This window comes from Epinephelus moara, chromosome 21 (genome assembly GCF_006386435.1).
Source record: "Epinephelus moara isolate mb chromosome 21, YSFRI_EMoa_1.0, whole genome shotgun sequence".
In the NCBI taxonomy this organism is placed as follows: domain Eukaryota; kingdom Metazoa; phylum Chordata; class Actinopteri; order Perciformes; family Serranidae; genus Epinephelus; species Epinephelus moara.
This window is the reverse complement of record NC_065526.1, coordinates 25,770,287-25,788,108: the sequence shown is the minus strand read 5'-3', so window position 1 is coordinate 25,788,108 and position 17,822 is coordinate 25,770,287. Positions and strand designations below refer to the sequence as shown.

The following is a 17,822-nucleotide window of genomic DNA, read 5'->3' as shown; positions in this document are numbered from 1 at the left end:
CTGGCTTCAGATTATTCAGCCTCCTGCAGCATTTCTGTTGCTCATACATACACATCGCTCCCCTGAGAGATCGGCTGTTGATTCTATTAACTGTTACTTGAAGTGACAGCGAGTTTCCCCCTGGTGATTTTTCTGTGAAAGTTTCTGTTATGGCGAGGAAGTTATCCGGCTCACTGTGCTGTTAAATAATTCAAACTGTTTTTAAACACTGAAAAGCACTAAGTTGCTTTTCAAAAAACATAAATGCATATTTATGATTTTTTTTTTTTTTTCTGCAGCGAGAGTATAAAGGAGATCATGATTGGGCTGGGATGTTTGGTTTCAGTTGAAGTTGGTGCTGATAAACTGTGTGTGTGTTTGTGTGTGTGTCCTGTCCAGAGCAAAGTCGGTGTGCTCCATGAGCGACTTCCAGCGGTTAATGGACAGCTCGCCGTTCCTCCCCGACAAGACTCGTCATGGCGATTTGGGCCAAGATGACGTCACCCCGCCTCTGTCCCCGGACGACCTCAAGTACATTGAGGAGTTCAACAATAAGGGCTGGGACTTCCCATCAGCCGCGTCTGGCCCGGGTCCTGCCCGGGAAGTGTGGACAGACAAACCCCCCGAGGCCCGGGGAGGGGAGCTCGTTCTTGAACCATTCCAGCCAGCCTCCTGGTTCCTCACCACCAGCGCCACCCTGACCACCAGCACCCTGAGCAGCCCCGAGCACTGCCACAAGTCCCCGCTGAGGGGCAATGGAGCAGGGGCGGCAGGGGTGGGAGTGGAGCACTATGGGGTTCACCTGCTCCACAGCCCCACCAGACCTGGGGCAGCTGAGCGCCCTACTGCCCAAGACCCGGACTTCCTGTATTCCAAAGGGACCAAAGCCAGGGGTGGAGGAGAGGCCGGGGTTGGAGCCAGCGGGCCAGATGAAGTGTTCAGCAGTGGGAGGTGGGCATGTGGGCTCCTGGAGGGTGGGGGGTTGAGGACTTCTCCGAACCAGTCGGCCATCTGCCCCACTGTGGGCTACACCTCCTCTCTGGAGCTTCAGCTCTCCAGAAACATGAGCGACGACATGAAGGAGGTGGCCATCTCTGTGAGGAACGCCATCCGTTCACCGCCAGGGCCTGTCGTCCGGGACACCGCCTGCCAGACCAATGGATTCACCACGCGAGGCACTCAGACCACCCAGACCATCAGTGTGGGTCTACAAACAGACCTGCTGAGGAACCTGACCAGCAGCCCCCACCGCTGCCTCACCCCGAAAGGTGGAGGCACGCCTATCTCATCCCCGTCACGCAGCATGAGGAAGGTTCAGTACTCTCCTGTCGTCCAGAGTAAGTTTGAGCGACCCTGCTGCTCACCAAAGTACGGCTCACCTAAGCTTCAACGCAAACTGTCCACATCCAACAAGGCTGAGCTACCCAACACTAGCCGCGCCCCCACCCCCACCACACCGCAGAAGGGCAACAACGAGTCAGCGTGGGCCCGCTCCACCACCACTCGTGACAGCCCTGTCCATACCACCATCAACGACGGCCTCTCCAGCCTCTTCAACATCATCGACCACACCCCTGTGGCCTATGAGTCCATGCAGAAGTTCAACAAGTCCCCCAGTCGCTCTCGCCCCACCCCACCCTCCACCACTGAGCCCAGCCCTGGTCACGGGGCCCTCGCCACAGACCCCCGGAACGAATGCTTACGGATTGTTCGCGGACGCTCGCCCAGCCCGGTGCAGCTGATAGTGGAGACGCAGGGGGACAAAAACCCAGAGGTGGTGAGCATACGGCAGGACCTGTCGGCCCCACCGGGCTACACGCTGGCTGAAAACGCAGCCCGCATCCTTAATAAGAAGCTGCAGGAGCAGAGCTTTAGGGAGGAGAGGAGGCTGCAGGCTGGAGGACAGAGCAGCCACAGCAGAGACAGCAGCAGGCAGGCCGACTCAGACAGAGGACAGTCTGGATGTATGGAGGTAAATATACAGCCGCACTGGATTCATCGCTTCATCATTCATTTGATCTGGGGTCCATGTTTTATGACGCAAAAATATGTATGACTTTGCCTTGGATTTTCCTTGTAATGCTTGAAGACAAACTTTAAGGCATCTGTTAATCAGATCGACTACGTTATAATATCACTAAAATGTTGCTTTTTTCTCAGATCGAAAGCACTGACTGATGCAATGGTAATGTCAAAATATTTGACCCTCTTCAAACATACTGAACTTTTCTTCATGGCTGTATGTAGACACTCTTTAAGGTTTCTTCCTCTGCTGTACTTTCTTCTTCACTGTAGTGACTTTCTTGTAGTGTGGACTTTTATTTCTGTGCTTTAACTTTGACCGAGGCCCGACCGAAACCTGTTTGTTGTGTCTGATAACCGGAGAAGTGGCATTATTGATCTCACATTAATGGGCTGGGTGAGATCATAGTTACAAAGTTACATGATTAATCAATTGATTCCAGTTTTTGAAGTGATCTGATTTCCCCTCGACCAAAATAAACCAAGAAAAGCGCTAATTTACTCAATGAAATCAGCGCTCTGTCACGTCGGTCGGGCCCTTTTCACCACCCATTCAGCTGACCTGTGGGAAAAAATAAACAACACACAGAAAACCATCGTTCTGGTCATGTTTAAATGATGCAACAGGAAGTAAAGTGCATTCAGTTTACTGTATGTACTGGGGCGCCTCTATAGACGATAGATTAAAACTACAGAAAAGCAAATCAAAGACCTACTGTAAATCTGAAATCATAACATGAACAGTGAGCAACATAATCCCACATATGCTGATTGATATGTCCACTTACATCAAGGATTCACCAGCTGCTGTTCACTGATCTGCAGAACAGACAGAAAGATTAGAGTCTGATATGTGATTTTATGGATGGTAGCAGAGTGTGTGTTTTCCTGCAGTCATTCACTAAGTGATGCCCTCTGTGGATGACGGTCACAGCTTTAACAGAGCAGAATAATGGATTGCAACGGTACTTACGCACGCAATATGTTAATATTGTAATATAGAGCTGGATATGGATCGTATATTGCTGTTTTTGTGTGTGCTTCAAATGAATGAATGAATGAATGTACACACGGAACAGTGAGAAGAAAGGACAATATCTTCATCAAAGATCCCTGTTCAAACCATTTAAAATCCCGACAGTAACCCAAATTCAATGTTACGATAGCTATAAGTGTCATGAAACAATGAACGTACTGGAAAAGTAAGTTTACAGTCTTCTTTTAAACTTTTTTCCAGTAAATGAATACAGCAAGAAATGATTATTTTTAGTTGATTGTTAAACAGTGTAGTCTGTAAAAATGTCAGAAAATCGTGGAAAATGCACAATCACAATCTCGTAAAGCTCAGCAGTGTCTTCAAACTGCTTATTTTGTCTGATCAGACAAACATTCAAAAACTAAAAGATAGTGATATAAAAGATGCAAATTCTTACACTTAAGATGTGTAATCAGCAGGTATTTTATTCATTGATTTACTTGAACAATTGACCAGTTATCAGAATTGTTATCTACCAGTTTTCTGTCATTCAACTAATCAAAGGTCCCATATCACACCATTTCAAATTTATATCGGATGTGTTTTGTGAGCAAAAAAAGCAAATTTTCTAGAAATTCAGTAAAGAAACCATCATTGGATTTAATTTTTGCTTTTAGTTAACCCAGTGAATTACAGCAATTATTTTATTTCATTCAAGTGGTGCACCCAATTCAAATGTTATCATTTGAATAAATGGCCGGTAGTAGTGCTTATCAGCGTCATAGATAAGGGTTAGAAGGCTCCCGCTGCATCAACTAGCCTGTTGAGAATGCCGTTGTCGCCCATTTAATGCCCAATTTCGTAAGGTTTCACTTTCACTTTCCCACAGACTAGGTGGTTAGGTTCAGAAAAACTTTATGGTCTTTGTCACCTGCCATATATAAAGTACCTAAAATAGCTCACAGTTGACCTTCAGTTTCACACAGGACACAAACCCCAGTCTCCTGGGTCAAAGTCCTGTGTTAGTTCCGTCCAAACTCCGACTTACCTCCTTACACAGACTTTTTTGCTCTTTATGATACTATTACATTATCAGCTGATTTCCTCCCTCACTGCAAAACAATAACATGCCCTTCTAATGTGCTGATTAACGACATTCTGAACATAGTAGTTGCTCTCACACAGGAGTGACCAAACTCTTTTTGAATGAGGGCCTGATTAGATAATGTAAAACTACCAGGGGGTCAGCTGCTTCTCACATCATATGGGTTATTAAAAAAAATCACTTGCAAATGACAGAAAAACAATTGTTTAATCTTTAAGTGAGAAAGCATTCAACTTTCCATCGCTCCTGACAGCAGCATCCCTCGCTCTTGACTTTATGCGTCTTTGTTGTGGCCATGTCTGCTGCCTTTCAGGAAATATCTGGCCTTAGGCAGCCTAACTGTTTGTTTACTTGTTTACTGTTTATCTATGAAAACACATCAGTTACTGCTGCGTAGTTTTGGTGCACATCTACAAACTGTATGATAGTCATCAACGTGATGATAACCCAATATTGTGTTTATCATATAGTATTGAAAGTCAAGACGAGGGCTGTTTAAAATAGGTCTGCAGGCCACTATTTGCCCCCAAACAGACTTTGGACATGACTGCTCTAGCAGGATCCTGCTAATCCATCTCTATGACAGTGATAACCACTAATAATGCCCATATAATCGAGTGATAACATCCAAACTGGGTGATTAATCATCAAAAAACAGTAGTCCATCAAAATGTTCCGCAGACATCACACTATTTGAAATAAAATGAAAATGGTCACGTTTGGGAATCTAAAATCAGCAAATATTTGGCAAGTTTTCTTTAATATATGAGAAACAAATTATTGTCGATTTGCTTTCTGTTGATCGACATTTCAGCAATACAGTGAAGGAAATATCTGTCAAATCAAGATACTTCATGGCATTGAAGAAAAAATAACTTAAATCTAAAAACAGTCCTGCAGTGGCCTAATATAACAGAATTACTATTACATCAGTAGAAATAGTGTCGGAAAACCTCTCCCAGTAGTAACTTTATCACTTTCATCGCAATGTATATTGATAAATAAACTTAGGTCAGTGTCCCAGTTGTGTTTTTTCCAGGTCTAACATGAATGGGTGTGTGTTTACTTTCTTTTCGGTATGGTCTGCAAACTGAAATCGGCCACCTTATTTCTTCTGGTAAACCTCTCTGCCTGTAATATGCCAGATTTTTCAGACTTCCTCTTTGCCCGATTTGACCAATTAACATTTCCCGCTCTATCTTCCCTCCTCCTCCCCTCCTCTCTCCTCCCTTCTGGGCTCTATCTCTCCCTCCTCCTCCCTGTCCGCTGTGCTCTGATCCAGAACCACACTGTCATACTAACAACTCCTTGGGGACTCTAACTCTGCTTGTCTCCGTGATGTAAGTTCCTCTTCCTCCTCCTCTTCCTCTACGAACCTTTTGGCGGTGGGTTCACCAGCCACACGGACCTCTCCCCTCACGCCCTGCAGACCTCCCCCCCTCTCCTCCTCCTCCTCACCCTCTTCATTAATGCATGCTTCACAGGACGGCAGAGTGACAGTGTGTGAAGCCATCGGAGTGGTGTCAAAAGTTGTGCGACGGCCATGCATCTGTTTCTTCGTGTTAATGCACGCATGCTCAGTTTCTTTGTTAGAGATCATCTGTTTTTTTAAAGGACCATAATGGTGTTTTTGCATGTTTTAGTCCATTAACCACATAAATCACACCTACTGTTTATCATACCATACATTTTTAGAATATTAGACTTAAATAAAATCTTCCACCAATACAGTATGAACATCAACTTTAGGAGACTAGCGTGAGATAGGTAATCAGGTACAGCAAACATTCATCAAGCTGGATTTGTTTTGGTGAGGTCCATCGCAGCTGAGAGCAGCAACTTATTTGATCTTCTTGTTGCTGGAAGTACAGCGTCATATACTATTTGGACAGATAGTTAACACCTCTTTGCCACTTATGTATGTTTGCGTAGTCGAGACAACTGTAAGTCCATTCTTTCCTATGCGAAACTCCTCCCCTCTGTAATATTTTGGTCCGGAATTTGCCTCAAGAACATTAAAAAAACTGAACTTTAGCAATGGATTTCGGAGAGACCGTAGCTTAGCTAACAGGCTGCTAACTGGCTAACTGGCTATTTTCCTCAATTCAGTTGCCTGTGTTGATGTCAAGTGAATCTGTACGATTGAAAATAACTAGTTTATCTAGTTTTAACACATTGTGAATCTGAGTAATGTTATTCTGCTAAAATATGGCTATACAATATATAAATTCACATTGTCATTATGACTCGTTCAGCCGTTCATACGTCTTTTTAATTAAATATTTCACAAAACATACCACGTACCTGGCAGGCCAACGCATTCATTTATGTGTTGCCATGCGTTATTGGTCCTGTTTTTGTCCCGGTAATGTTCCAAGCAAATATTCCAAACTACTGGATGGCGAAAGACGGACAATATTAGCCTCCCCTAGTAGCTATCAAGTTTCTATCCATCCGTGAAGAAATGTACTTCCTTGTGTTGGACAAGAGAGGCATCATCTGTATTTTTACAGATCTACGGACACCAGTCATATACATAAGTGGATACGAGGTGTATATCAGCTGTCTTAAATCATTAACTCGTTCACTTTTCACTGCTCTTCATACACTAAAGTCTAGCATTAAAAAACCTAACAGGCAAAATACATTGGGCGTCATGTCAGGGTGGCAGAGCTTGGTTTCTTCAGCCTCAGCTTCACTGTATATTGAGTTTTACCAGGGGATAATGCAGTTGGTTATGCAGGGTTTGGAAGTGTAGGATAAATAAACTGGTACTGAATTAATTAATTGGATGTTTTAACTGATTTAATTTATGTATTTTAATGTGACATATAAAAAGACACACAAGGTTGCTCTGCTGCGTCGCATAGCCTCTGGTACAAACAGACTGTAGGTGTAATTATTTTTTTGTTTTTGTTTTTGTTTTTTGTTTTTTTTTTTCATTTTTACCTGTTGGAGGGCCACATTAATCTGAAGCAATTTTCCAAAATTTTGCCAGTTGATTGTCATACCACACAGAGAAGAAATGAAACTAAGACTGGCAGTAATGTAAAATATATATGATTTGACATTAATAAGATGCAAAACCACTGGTATGGTCCTTTAAAACAAACTCAGTCCATGTGGCTCAAAGAGTCTTCAGATTGTGTCTTGACTACTGATCACGTGTGAACCAGTAAACATGACACAAAAAAGACAACTCTTTTGGACGTTTCACACATTCCTCAGTGCAGGTTGTTTTGGGGGGCCCTGTGCGGACCCCATAGTGTAATATCTGGATTATTCTAACACTGTGTTTCCACCAGGTCCTCCTGTTTTTGTCACCATATGTGCGACTGGATGGACTGTGATGTTTTCTTGTGATGTTTTACTTTCTTCACTCTTTTTTTCCATACAGTGTTTTCTTTCCTCTTCCCTCTTACAGATGTCCCCCCTAGCTATTTCCTCTCACACTAACAAGCCCTCCAAAGATTAACTGAAGAAGACCGCTGCTAACACTCATCACTTTCTATACTCTATCACCTGTGGGGGGTTGTGTTTGATGCCTGGTGGATATTAACTGCTTACTCTGGTTCATTTTGCATGCTTAAAGGGAAAATCCACCATCAGATACTCTGACACTGTTATACAATATCATGCTGCCAGCCTGTCAGTGCATTTTTATGATGAGTGCTGAAGTTCCCTCGCCTACTCCTAATTCAGTTTCCTACATTATGTAAAATACCTTTGAAAAACAAAATATGCAGAAAAACTGCAACTTTCAGATTTAGTGGTAGGTGGCTGAAGCAGAGAGTTTTTTTGCACAGTAAGAAAAAACATGACTGACAGTCTGCTCTGTTTTGATAACTCTTCTTGATGAATTCAAGGGCTCGCAAAAAGCTTTAAGATTCGAGAGTCTGCTGCTAAAACCATAGATGTATAAAGAGAACTGGATACAGAGTTGGAGGCGGCAACCCGTTTATTCTTACGCATTGGTGGCATATGCAGTTAAAAATGTTTGACTGCGGTGTATAACAGTGCCCAGATGATCAGCACCACTTTTGCATCTTTAAGCCCCATAGAGCAAGAGCTCCAGAGACTCATGGTTTAGTGGTATGCTAATTTAAATGGGGATTAAATGATTTAATTTTGTGGCTCTTGAAGACTTTCCAAATAGTATCGCACTGAATGGTTCAAATTGTGATAGTAAAACAAGGTATTTTGCAGGTCCAAAAAATGTATCCACTGATTAACTGACATTTCTTTTACAATATAAGTCTTTGCAAACAAGTCTTTTTGGGCCCAGTGGCAACATGTGACGGACCCAGAAGTTGTAATTGCACTGTTTGTCAAATATGAAAATTGGCTTCGAAGCCTGGGGCACTTAATTCATTAAAGCTGTCAGGAAGTCAGACTTTATAAAACAATATCAAAATATGAACATTGTGACAAGGATAATGTGAATTGGGTAATTTTTTGTGTTTAAAGTGCTGCAGACAAAAAAGCAGCTTAAGCCCTGTTTCCACCAAACACTTCAGGTATGGTACCTTTGGAACCAAAAGTAACCCTTCAGACATGGTACCTAGACCCTTGGTCCATTTAGCAATACCACCTCAAACAGTACTCTCTCATGTGGGCGGGGTTGTTGTCACTCACTGCTTCGTCCACCACTCACTGTATTTCTTCATTACCGGTGACACAGATGGAAGTCTGCACCTCGTTTATCAGCCACAGAACGAGGTTGCACGCGGACATTTTCAGAACAAAATAGAACAGTGAGAGTGTCTCTCTCCATGGGATATTTAAAAATAGCAGGTTTATGCATTTGGTCCTTGTAAGGCAAGCTCAGGGGTTTAGGGTTGCCGTAGCCCACAGGAATGATGCTCCACGATGCTTTTTTTTCTCCAAGTGAGGATTAGGATATATGCCGTTCACGTAATCCTGTCAATCCCGTTAATATATTTTCAAACGCAAACGCTTGAAGATCCACTCATTACTAAAAGTGTATGTCATCCAAGAGAGATAATAAAAACTAAAGTAATGGTCAAAGTTGTCACATTGAAGGTGTGCTGATGGATTCACGTTGTGAGCTCATACATTAACATTCCACCTTAAAAAGTTGCCGGCAGTCGGCCAAGTGGATTCAATTATTTTTTTCTCTGCTACAGCTGCTGCAAGAGGCAACAAAACATCCTTTCATTTTATAGTTAGAGTTTACTTATATGTGTAAAACTCTCCACGGTATGAACAGTGGTTACATGAGCCTCAAAACCAGTCACAGCTCAGCCCTGAGCAGAGTGACCGTCCGCTATTGACCAATCAACAGACTGCAGTGTTCACAGCTCCACTTTTTAGTACCAGATCTGTGTGCTAGGTACCCCAACAGAGGGGTGACCAAAAATTTGTACCACCCACAACTTTTCACAGTGGAAACGGAAAAAATGCGTACCAAACTGAACTGTACCGTACCGTACTGCTCGGTGGAAACAGGACTTTAAGCCTTGTGGTGTACTTATAGTCCGTACACTCGATGCAGGCACCACTGTTCACACACTTACCTGTGTAATTTGTGTGTACTTAGAGAGTAAAAAAGTTTAACCATTAGCCTGCAAATAATCCTTCGTTAACATAAGAGAATGGAACATATTCTTTGAGAACTTTAAATTCTCTGGAGCATCTTAAGTCCCAAAGGTAAATATTTTTTATGCACACAAGATAATAGGCGAACTTGTTCACACAAGATAATCAACTTGTGGGCACAAGATAAAAAAATATCGCCTTACAGGATATTAGGAGCTCTTAAAAATTCTGTACTATCTAAAAATAACACGGAGACATTAAATATGTAGAGTTTATTGTAATTTTAATGGGATCACAGCAGAAAGGCCACAGAAGTATTAGTTTCTCTGTAAAACTTTCTGTCAGTGTTTTGAGTGATATACAGCCTATACTACCAGGAATCTCATGCTGCTTTTTAATAAAAACCTGACATTTAATAGAGGTTAATTTATTTTATTTTGTTATATTTGTTTTATTCAGGGACAATGCTCCTTGACTAACAGAAGAAAAAAGCTGTAACTTTCCATCTGTTGTCGGAGCGTAACATCCGATGTTGAAAGATAGACTATTTTAGCTGTAGTCTACATTTGGCTAAGTTTCCATGGTGACAAAAAACAAAACATGCCCACAGATGCAGTCACATTATCTGTTTCGACAGTGTCAAAGTGTTTTACGGTGGATTTCTCCTTTAAAGTTGAAGCATCGACTGAGAAGTCGGAGTTGATGTGAAGCTGTTCACGTTGCTGTCTCCAGCAGCCACTCCTGTGCACTGACTTCCTGTTCACATTACTGGTGCATGATCTGTGGCGTCGTGTGATCTGATGTATCCGCATCACGTAGGAAACTTTGTATTAACCCACAAGCCGCCCATTAAACAACAAGTTGTCTGTATTTCCGGTGTGTGTACACAGTCTTAATTAATTATTGATGGAGACGCCGCCCGTCCGTCTCTGTGACTTGTTTTCCCGCCAGTTCATCAGGACTGCAGTTTGTGCAGCTCATCACTCACTGTTGGGGCAATCTTTTCATTCATCTGACTTATTTTTTTCTTCAGTTCATCCTCACACCAACGCAGCCTCACTGCTATGTATTTTTAGCAGAACTAGATTGTTGCTTTGCGGACTCAATGTCCCCCATCCTTCAGCCGAAATCTAACGCCTGGAGATGAGCTATTTATAAATCAGGCCAGTGGTGTGATGTCCCGGTGTGATCATTCACCCAATCACACTCTGACATCAGTCTGACGGGGGAAAGAAAACTCACCCACAGCCACTTCTCTCTCTTCTTATCGCCCTCTTTTCCTTTTTCGTTCAGGGGGCAGATGCATAAAATTTATTTCACCACCATTAATCTGTGTGTTTACCACAGCAGGAATATGCACACACAGTCTGGGACCATGTTTATATACCCATGTGTTTGCATTATTCTGTGTCATGTATCTCAGTCATGGTAATATATATGGATGTGAACACATTGCATCCATGTTTGAAAATAAACCAGGACAGTTTGTCCTTCACCTGACTCCAGCAGTGTCCTTTAACAGCACTAAAGTGTCTTGTGTGTCGTTACACCACTTGTATGACAGAAAAGTGTTGATTCATTTGTATGGTCATTTTTGAGGCTGTGGTTTGTGGTGTCGTTTCGTATTCGACTGGATTCTGTTGTAAAAAGGCTGCTTCAACTCAAGATGGTTGCAGTCTGTGGGGATTTAAAAAACACTGCATTGACAATATGACGTTACGTATATCCCTTAAAATTTGGGTTCAATTACTTTGAACGAGGGACTTTGGCTTGAGCAAGGGACGAGGGACTTGAGCTATTCATGTTTATTTTAATATTCTCATGGACTTAATGGAAATAGATGGCACTTGGCGTGTGGTGCTCGAATCGCCCAAAAAAAACGACGTTTGAAAAACTCAATAAGAATGTCTCTTTCCAGAAATCATGACCTGATTCCTCAACATAATCCACATACCTTGTTGTGAGCAGTTACACAAAAAAACTAGTCCCTTTTTACCAAACTACACCCAGCAACCATATCACCATGCCGAAGGAAATGTGCATCTACTCATGGACAAGAGGCTTGTACTCGTGCAGGCTGTGCTCACAAACTGTATGTTTTTGTACAGCAAGTAATGCACCCAAATTTGTATGTATCTCACGTATTTTGAAAGGCTGCGATCACGTAACCAATGCGCAGACAGTAGTGAACAAGGAAACAGTCCTGACCAGTCTTGTGAGGAGGAATGTTGGGGTAGTGGATGGGTCACACTTCAGGAGATATTGACAGTAGAGATGTCTGCCTTCTCTCTAAAAAAACTCAACAGCAATGTCTTTTTCTAGAAATCATGACCCGGATACTAAAGATAATCCACAGACCTTGTTGTGAGCAGTTTCATGTAGGAACTACTTCTGTCTACTAAACTAAACCCACCAAACGTATCATTGCACAGAAGGAAGTGTGCATCTCCTGCTAACCCACCTAGCACCACTGAGTTGGCTAATGTTCCAGCTCTGCTGCAGAGGACGCCGTTAATGTTTACATCTCACGCTGTCACGAGCAATTGTATTCTTATAGAACAGTTTGTATGATATCCTATAAATTAGCACCCCACGAATGACGTTACGTCCATATCGTACAGTTATGTAGTTAACGTAAAGTTACGGAGTTCAGGTTTAGGTAAGCAAAGCTGCTGTGGTTAGGTTTAGGAAAAGAAACATGATGAGAACATACCTTAAAATGACTCAAAGTTCACTCAAAAGTCACACAGTTCCGAACACGCAACTTCAGGGGAAAGTCCGTTTTTTGTGACCCATCCACCTATCCAACCTGCCTCCTCAAAAGACCACTTAGGACTGTTACTTTGTTTACTCCCATCAGCACATTGGTCACGTGATCGCACCCTTTCAAAATACATGGGATACGTACGAATTTGGGTGAACTACTTTTTATAGGAATACATACAAACAGTTTGTGAGATCAGCCTGCACGAGTACAAGCCTCTAGTCCATGAGTAGATGCACACCTCCTTCTTCACGGTGATAGGGTTGGCGGTTGTATTACAGTAAGAAAAAAAGAAAAAAAAGTTCCTATATGAAACTGCTCACAACAAGGTCTATGGATTGTCTTGAGTAATTGGGTCATGATTTCTGGAAAGAGACATTGCTGTTGAGTTTTTCAAATGTATTGTTTTGGCACTTTGAGCAGCACAAGCTGAGTGCCATCTAGTTCCATTATATTAGAGAGAAGGCAGACATCTCTACGGCCGATATTGTAAACACTCAGCAACTCACACCAAAACAATCTAGACTGATACGAACACTATGGGAAAGAGAAAAATAATGTATTTATGAATATGGCGTGAACTGTCCCTTTAAGTGCCAATTAATCTACGCTTTTTGAAGTTTTCCAGTCAAACTGTAATAAAGACTTTTAAAAAAGTGAAATAAATTGTATGAAATAAATGTGACATGAGCCTTGTTCCTCACCACTATCAGGGTTTACCTTTTTTTTAACTGAGTATCTTGCCAGTTATTCAGTTAATTTTTCAGTCAAGTAATACAGACTTGTTTAAGTTGTGTAATTTTTATTTGTTTTAAACGGGTCATACTTCTTAAAGTGATGTGGGATTTTTTATTTTTTTAATTATTTTAATGTTGTGCTGTTGCAGAGATTATCTCAATCAGTGATAGTGAAAACAGATGTGCATCATTAGGTCCTCTAATCAGTGAGTGATTGAGCCAGTGTGCTGGTGTGGAGGGAAGGGAAGTAATTGTCGGTGTCAGCAGTAACTAGGCATCCCTATTTGGATATTACACATCACGCCTGCACCTGTTTAGCTGACTCCATGCTTACCTGAGCAGATGGTGAGTTCCAGTTCGGTGAGAAGTTAAAACGCTGTTCACGTGAGGCTGTGGATTTCATTGATTCATTTTCCTTCAGCTTTAAGTTGGTTTGGGTGAATTTCTTTAGGGTTGTTTGTGTTTCCTCATATTCACTAACATAAACACCTCTTCATTTCTGTATCAGCTCTACATCTATTTAAAGCTGTCTCTAATATTTTGTCCCTCATTTACGTACATGGGAGGAACAGGACATTAGAAATACAACTACACCACCACCTGCAGCCTCAGAAATTACCAATACATATTGATTAGGTCATTAAAGTGACAATAAGTCACAGGTTTTTAGTTCTTGAGGTTCCATATTGAATTTTTCTCTGTGTGGCATGTCCTAAACACGTGTTAGTATTTAGTTCATAAAATTCTGTCATAATATTAGTTGTATTTGTAACCTAGATGTCTACAAACCTTTAACTTGTCTCGTGTTATCTCGTCTAGATGATCCTAAACTTGGAAAGCAATTGACAAAACACTCAACTTAGGCCAGCCTTACACCAAACAAGTTTTCAAGCAATTTCATTGTCACAGACAAATTTCCAATATCTGAATAAAATCATGAGATATTTATCTCAATTGACTTCGATCCTTTGGGGTAAGGAGGTCATAAAACTCAGTCTTTTAGTCTTTTCATGCAAAAAGCGAGGTTCAATGACATGAACGTTGTCAACGCTGCTTCTTGTTAGGACCAAACAGGAAGCAACAAACCAGATAGACGATGAGGGGAATCCTGAGAGGCACAAGAATGTGAACTAGGTTCAACAGTTTTCTTGTACTGTGGAAAAGGAGGAGAAACTGTTTGAGTTGTGAAGTGAGCAAGAGTCGATGTTTAAATTCGACGTGCATCTGATTCATCAGGCAGCATTTATTTTGGTGAGAAATCTTAATTTATGAAACGGTTCACGTCTCATTCCCACAGTCTCCTCCCACTAAAATTGCACAGCGAACCAAGAAAGGCTGGTAACGAGTTAAGATGGCAAAATCCAAATGCAAGTTTTTTCTTTTTGATACCCAATAAGACAAGAATTCTGTCAACATGAGGGCTTTTATCAAATTTTTCTAGAGTTATGTGTTTTTGTGGACACATGACGAATTGTTAATATGTCATGTTTTTTAATAGGAGGTTGGCATAACGTCTCCCGCCAGGAGCACGATGGGAAATAATCTCAAAAGGAGTCTAGTTGTAGTCTTGAAAATAGTGACCCTGTACGATCCCCAGTCTTTACAAAATCTTATAGTGTGTGACTAAAAAAGTTTTTTTTTAAGTCTTCTAGTATATGGTAGGCTTTACTCGTTTGTTATGGAGCCTCATTAGGATCTACTGCATTTTAAACTGGTGAACCTAATTAACTCCACCAGCTGATGCTTGTAGAAAGAATGATAACACACAAACAATAGAATTGTTATAAGAAGTCTATGATAACCTGAGAAAATTAAAGTTCCTAATAAAATGACATTACCTCTTTTTGGTTAAAGTGGAAAATTAATCGCTTTAGTTTTCTGTGAACATATTTTATCCATCTGCCCCCGCTCATTCACTTTCTTTTACTTCCGTTTCTCAGTTGAAATCTGTTCACTTCCTGTTTCTTTCACCTCGTTGCTCCGCCCCCTCTCACTGACAGCTCCTTGTCATTGGCAGGATCTGCCTCGCTCTCCGGTGGCTCCACCCCTGGACTCCTGCTTCCTGAGGCCGGCCCGCCCGGCCAACCGCCGACCCCCGTCACGCTGGGCCGCCCGCTCCCCCTCCTCCTCCCCCAAGTGGAGCGAGGGCACGAAGAGGAGGTTCACCTTCCCACCGCCGGGACACCGGAAGACCATCCTGGAGGGTGAGGAGCCAGCGTGAGGCCATCCTCTACCTCCTATCACCCTCCTCCACCTCAGCCTAAAAGACCCAGTACCTCAGAAACACCCCCCCCACCAAATCTAGAGACTCCTGAGAGGCGGAGCCTGAAGGGGGGGTTGGGATCCACCCAGTAGCACCAGCTGACCATCGAGGAACCAGAACTTCTCTTTAGAGGAACCTGGAATGTACTGTAATATCATCAAAGAAAAAAGATTTAGAAATACATTTCCATAAGAGGTGCCTGCACACTTGAGTTACTCATCACCCCACATGTGGATATATATGTATTTAATACATATATATATTTTAGTCTCAATCTGAACCTTTGTCCAGGTGAAACTTTAGGTCAGCTGCTGCATTTGTATGAAGTTTACGCCATTTTTTCTCGTGTTTACACTTTTTTTTTTTTTTACGTTGTCCTTCATCAATTCATGTTTAAGCTATTATTTTTTAATAAGAGCATACCTTCTGTTTTTTGTTGCCAGCCTTTTAAGCTTGACTTTTCTGGTTATTTTAAGGAGAGGAAAGACAACACAAGCAAACAAACAAACAAACAAAAACAACTTCTGCTTCATCGGGTCTGAAGCAGAGACACATGATGTCATTTACTGATGCTAATGTATTTATTTTTAGGTGGGTGATGAATGTTTGGCTCTGTAAACATGTAGACGATGGGTGACAACAAACTGAATAACCTTATGCATATTTGGAAGGCAGTTGTACAAATATCAGTCCAATATTTGCATGCCTTTTGAACACTAGCACTTTAGTGCATGTACATACAAGCTCTAGTCATTTGTGATCACTCGGCTCTGCTGTGGGGGAAAAGAAAAACTTGTCGTGATGGGAACTCTTGAGCTGTCGTTTTTGTTGTCACATGATTTGCATTGACTAAAATGAGGACAATTTTTAAGTGAATTATTGTACCTACTGGGCTGTCTTTGTACAGTTGTTACTATTGGATATGAATTACTTTTTCTTTTGACAAGAAAAGGGGATTGTGGGGGGGAAAAAAATATGAATGTTTTAAATGAGAAGTCTATGTCGAAAAAGTCTAACAATCTATAGTCTTATGTAAATATTAAATGGTAATAAACATGAATGTGTATTTACAAGACCTCCTCCTCTGTGTGTGTGTTTGCATCTGTTGTCATGTTTTATATTTATCTCCCCGTGATGAAGGTTAGATACAGCTCATGATAGATTATACGCTCTTTCATTAGACCTGAGTTTGTGTTCTTGGCAGAGACTGATCCTGGATCGTGTGTGTGTGTGTCTGTGTGTGCGTGGATTACAGTGTAGACCACAGGATTACAGTGGGTCAGGGGGGACAGACACACACACAGTGAATGTGAATAAGAAGATTGCGTCCTCCCAGAAGTCAAATCCTGTTGCATCATGGTCATACATGTGCCACCTCACTCATGTTACTCAGCTTGTCACGCAAGATACAGACCAGTAATATAAACCCAGACTAGTTTATTTAAACATGCCCTTAGTCATTTATATATATGTATATACAGTATAAAGCAGAGGAGATACCTGCACACCACTGCAACTGGGCACAAAAAATGTCAATTTATTTAGAACATTCATGCCCAAAAAGACGGGTGCTCAAAGTGCAAAAAATAAAAAGTGAAAAAAAGGGACTCAAATGTTTGCTGCTGTTTTTATTCACTTTTTATCATTTTTTGCACTTTGAGCACCATCCTTTTTGTGCACAGATGTCCTTAATAAATTGACTTTTTTGCATTGATCTCAGCTTGTGGAGCTCTTTGTGGCTGTCCAGCCCGGTTGCATTGGTGTGCAGGTATCTCCTCTGCCATCCTTTCTTGGTTGTCCATTGTGCCGACGCACCCAAGATAAACTTTTTTGTCGCAGTTTCCCAGCAGCTCTAAGATTTTGCATATCTGCATATAAAACTTCTGCTTGTAGATCTTTTTCACTGCAGACAATTTGACTTCTCACAATAGGAAAAGCACAGGTGTTGCAATAACACTGACAATAACTCTGTTCAGTTGTTCAAGTGTCTCTGTAAACCATGTCAGTGTGACAGCGAACCAGCACACACAATACCAGGACCCTGAGACTGAAGCAGCTAGATGAGATTCAAGCGTCATTCTTTTTATTCTTACTATGACATATCAATAGTCTGCTGAAAAAAGCCTTTACAAATTAAGCTAAATACAGTTCTGTTTGTGCTCAAGTATTTAAAAATGTCTCCAAAATGTCTAATTAGCTTCCCAGACTTACCCATATGATTAACAAAAATGACTCAGAGGAGCTACAGTATATATGTGATATAGTGTCATAAATAGTCCCAGTGGGACAGGATTGCCTGCACGTTCTGGTGTTACAAGCAAACATGGAGGTGGCTGAGCCAAAATGGCTGAGGCTAGCAGTGAGAGTGGGCTTTACGCTCCCATGATGATCAGCAGGAAAAAACGTTGGCAGTGTGC

The 17,822-nt window shown here is 41.7% G+C and overlaps 1 protein-coding gene across 6 annotated transcripts in view; it reads left to right on the top strand.

The window, feature by feature from the left end:
- Window positions 1–16,459, top strand: part of LOC126408758 (microtubule cross-linking factor 1) — a 96,172-nt gene extending 79,713 nt beyond the window's left edge. For 3 of the 6 annotated variants that reach the window (XM_050074424.1, XM_050074423.1, XM_050074421.1), the window contains 2 exons: window positions 379–1,951; window positions 15,160–16,459. In XM_050074424.1, coding sequence (XP_049930381.1) covers window positions 379–1,951; window positions 15,160–15,363 — 1,777 coding nt within the window. In that variant the 3' untranslated portion in view covers window positions 15,364–16,459. Of the gene's footprint in view, window positions 1–378; window positions 1,952–2,139; window positions 2,165–5,364; window positions 5,423–15,159 lie in introns of all 6 variants that reach the window. The other 3 variants (XR_007571951.1, XM_050074425.1, XM_050074426.1) reach the window with 3 other exon arrangements.
- Window positions 16,460–17,822: the final 1,363 nt, after the last annotated feature.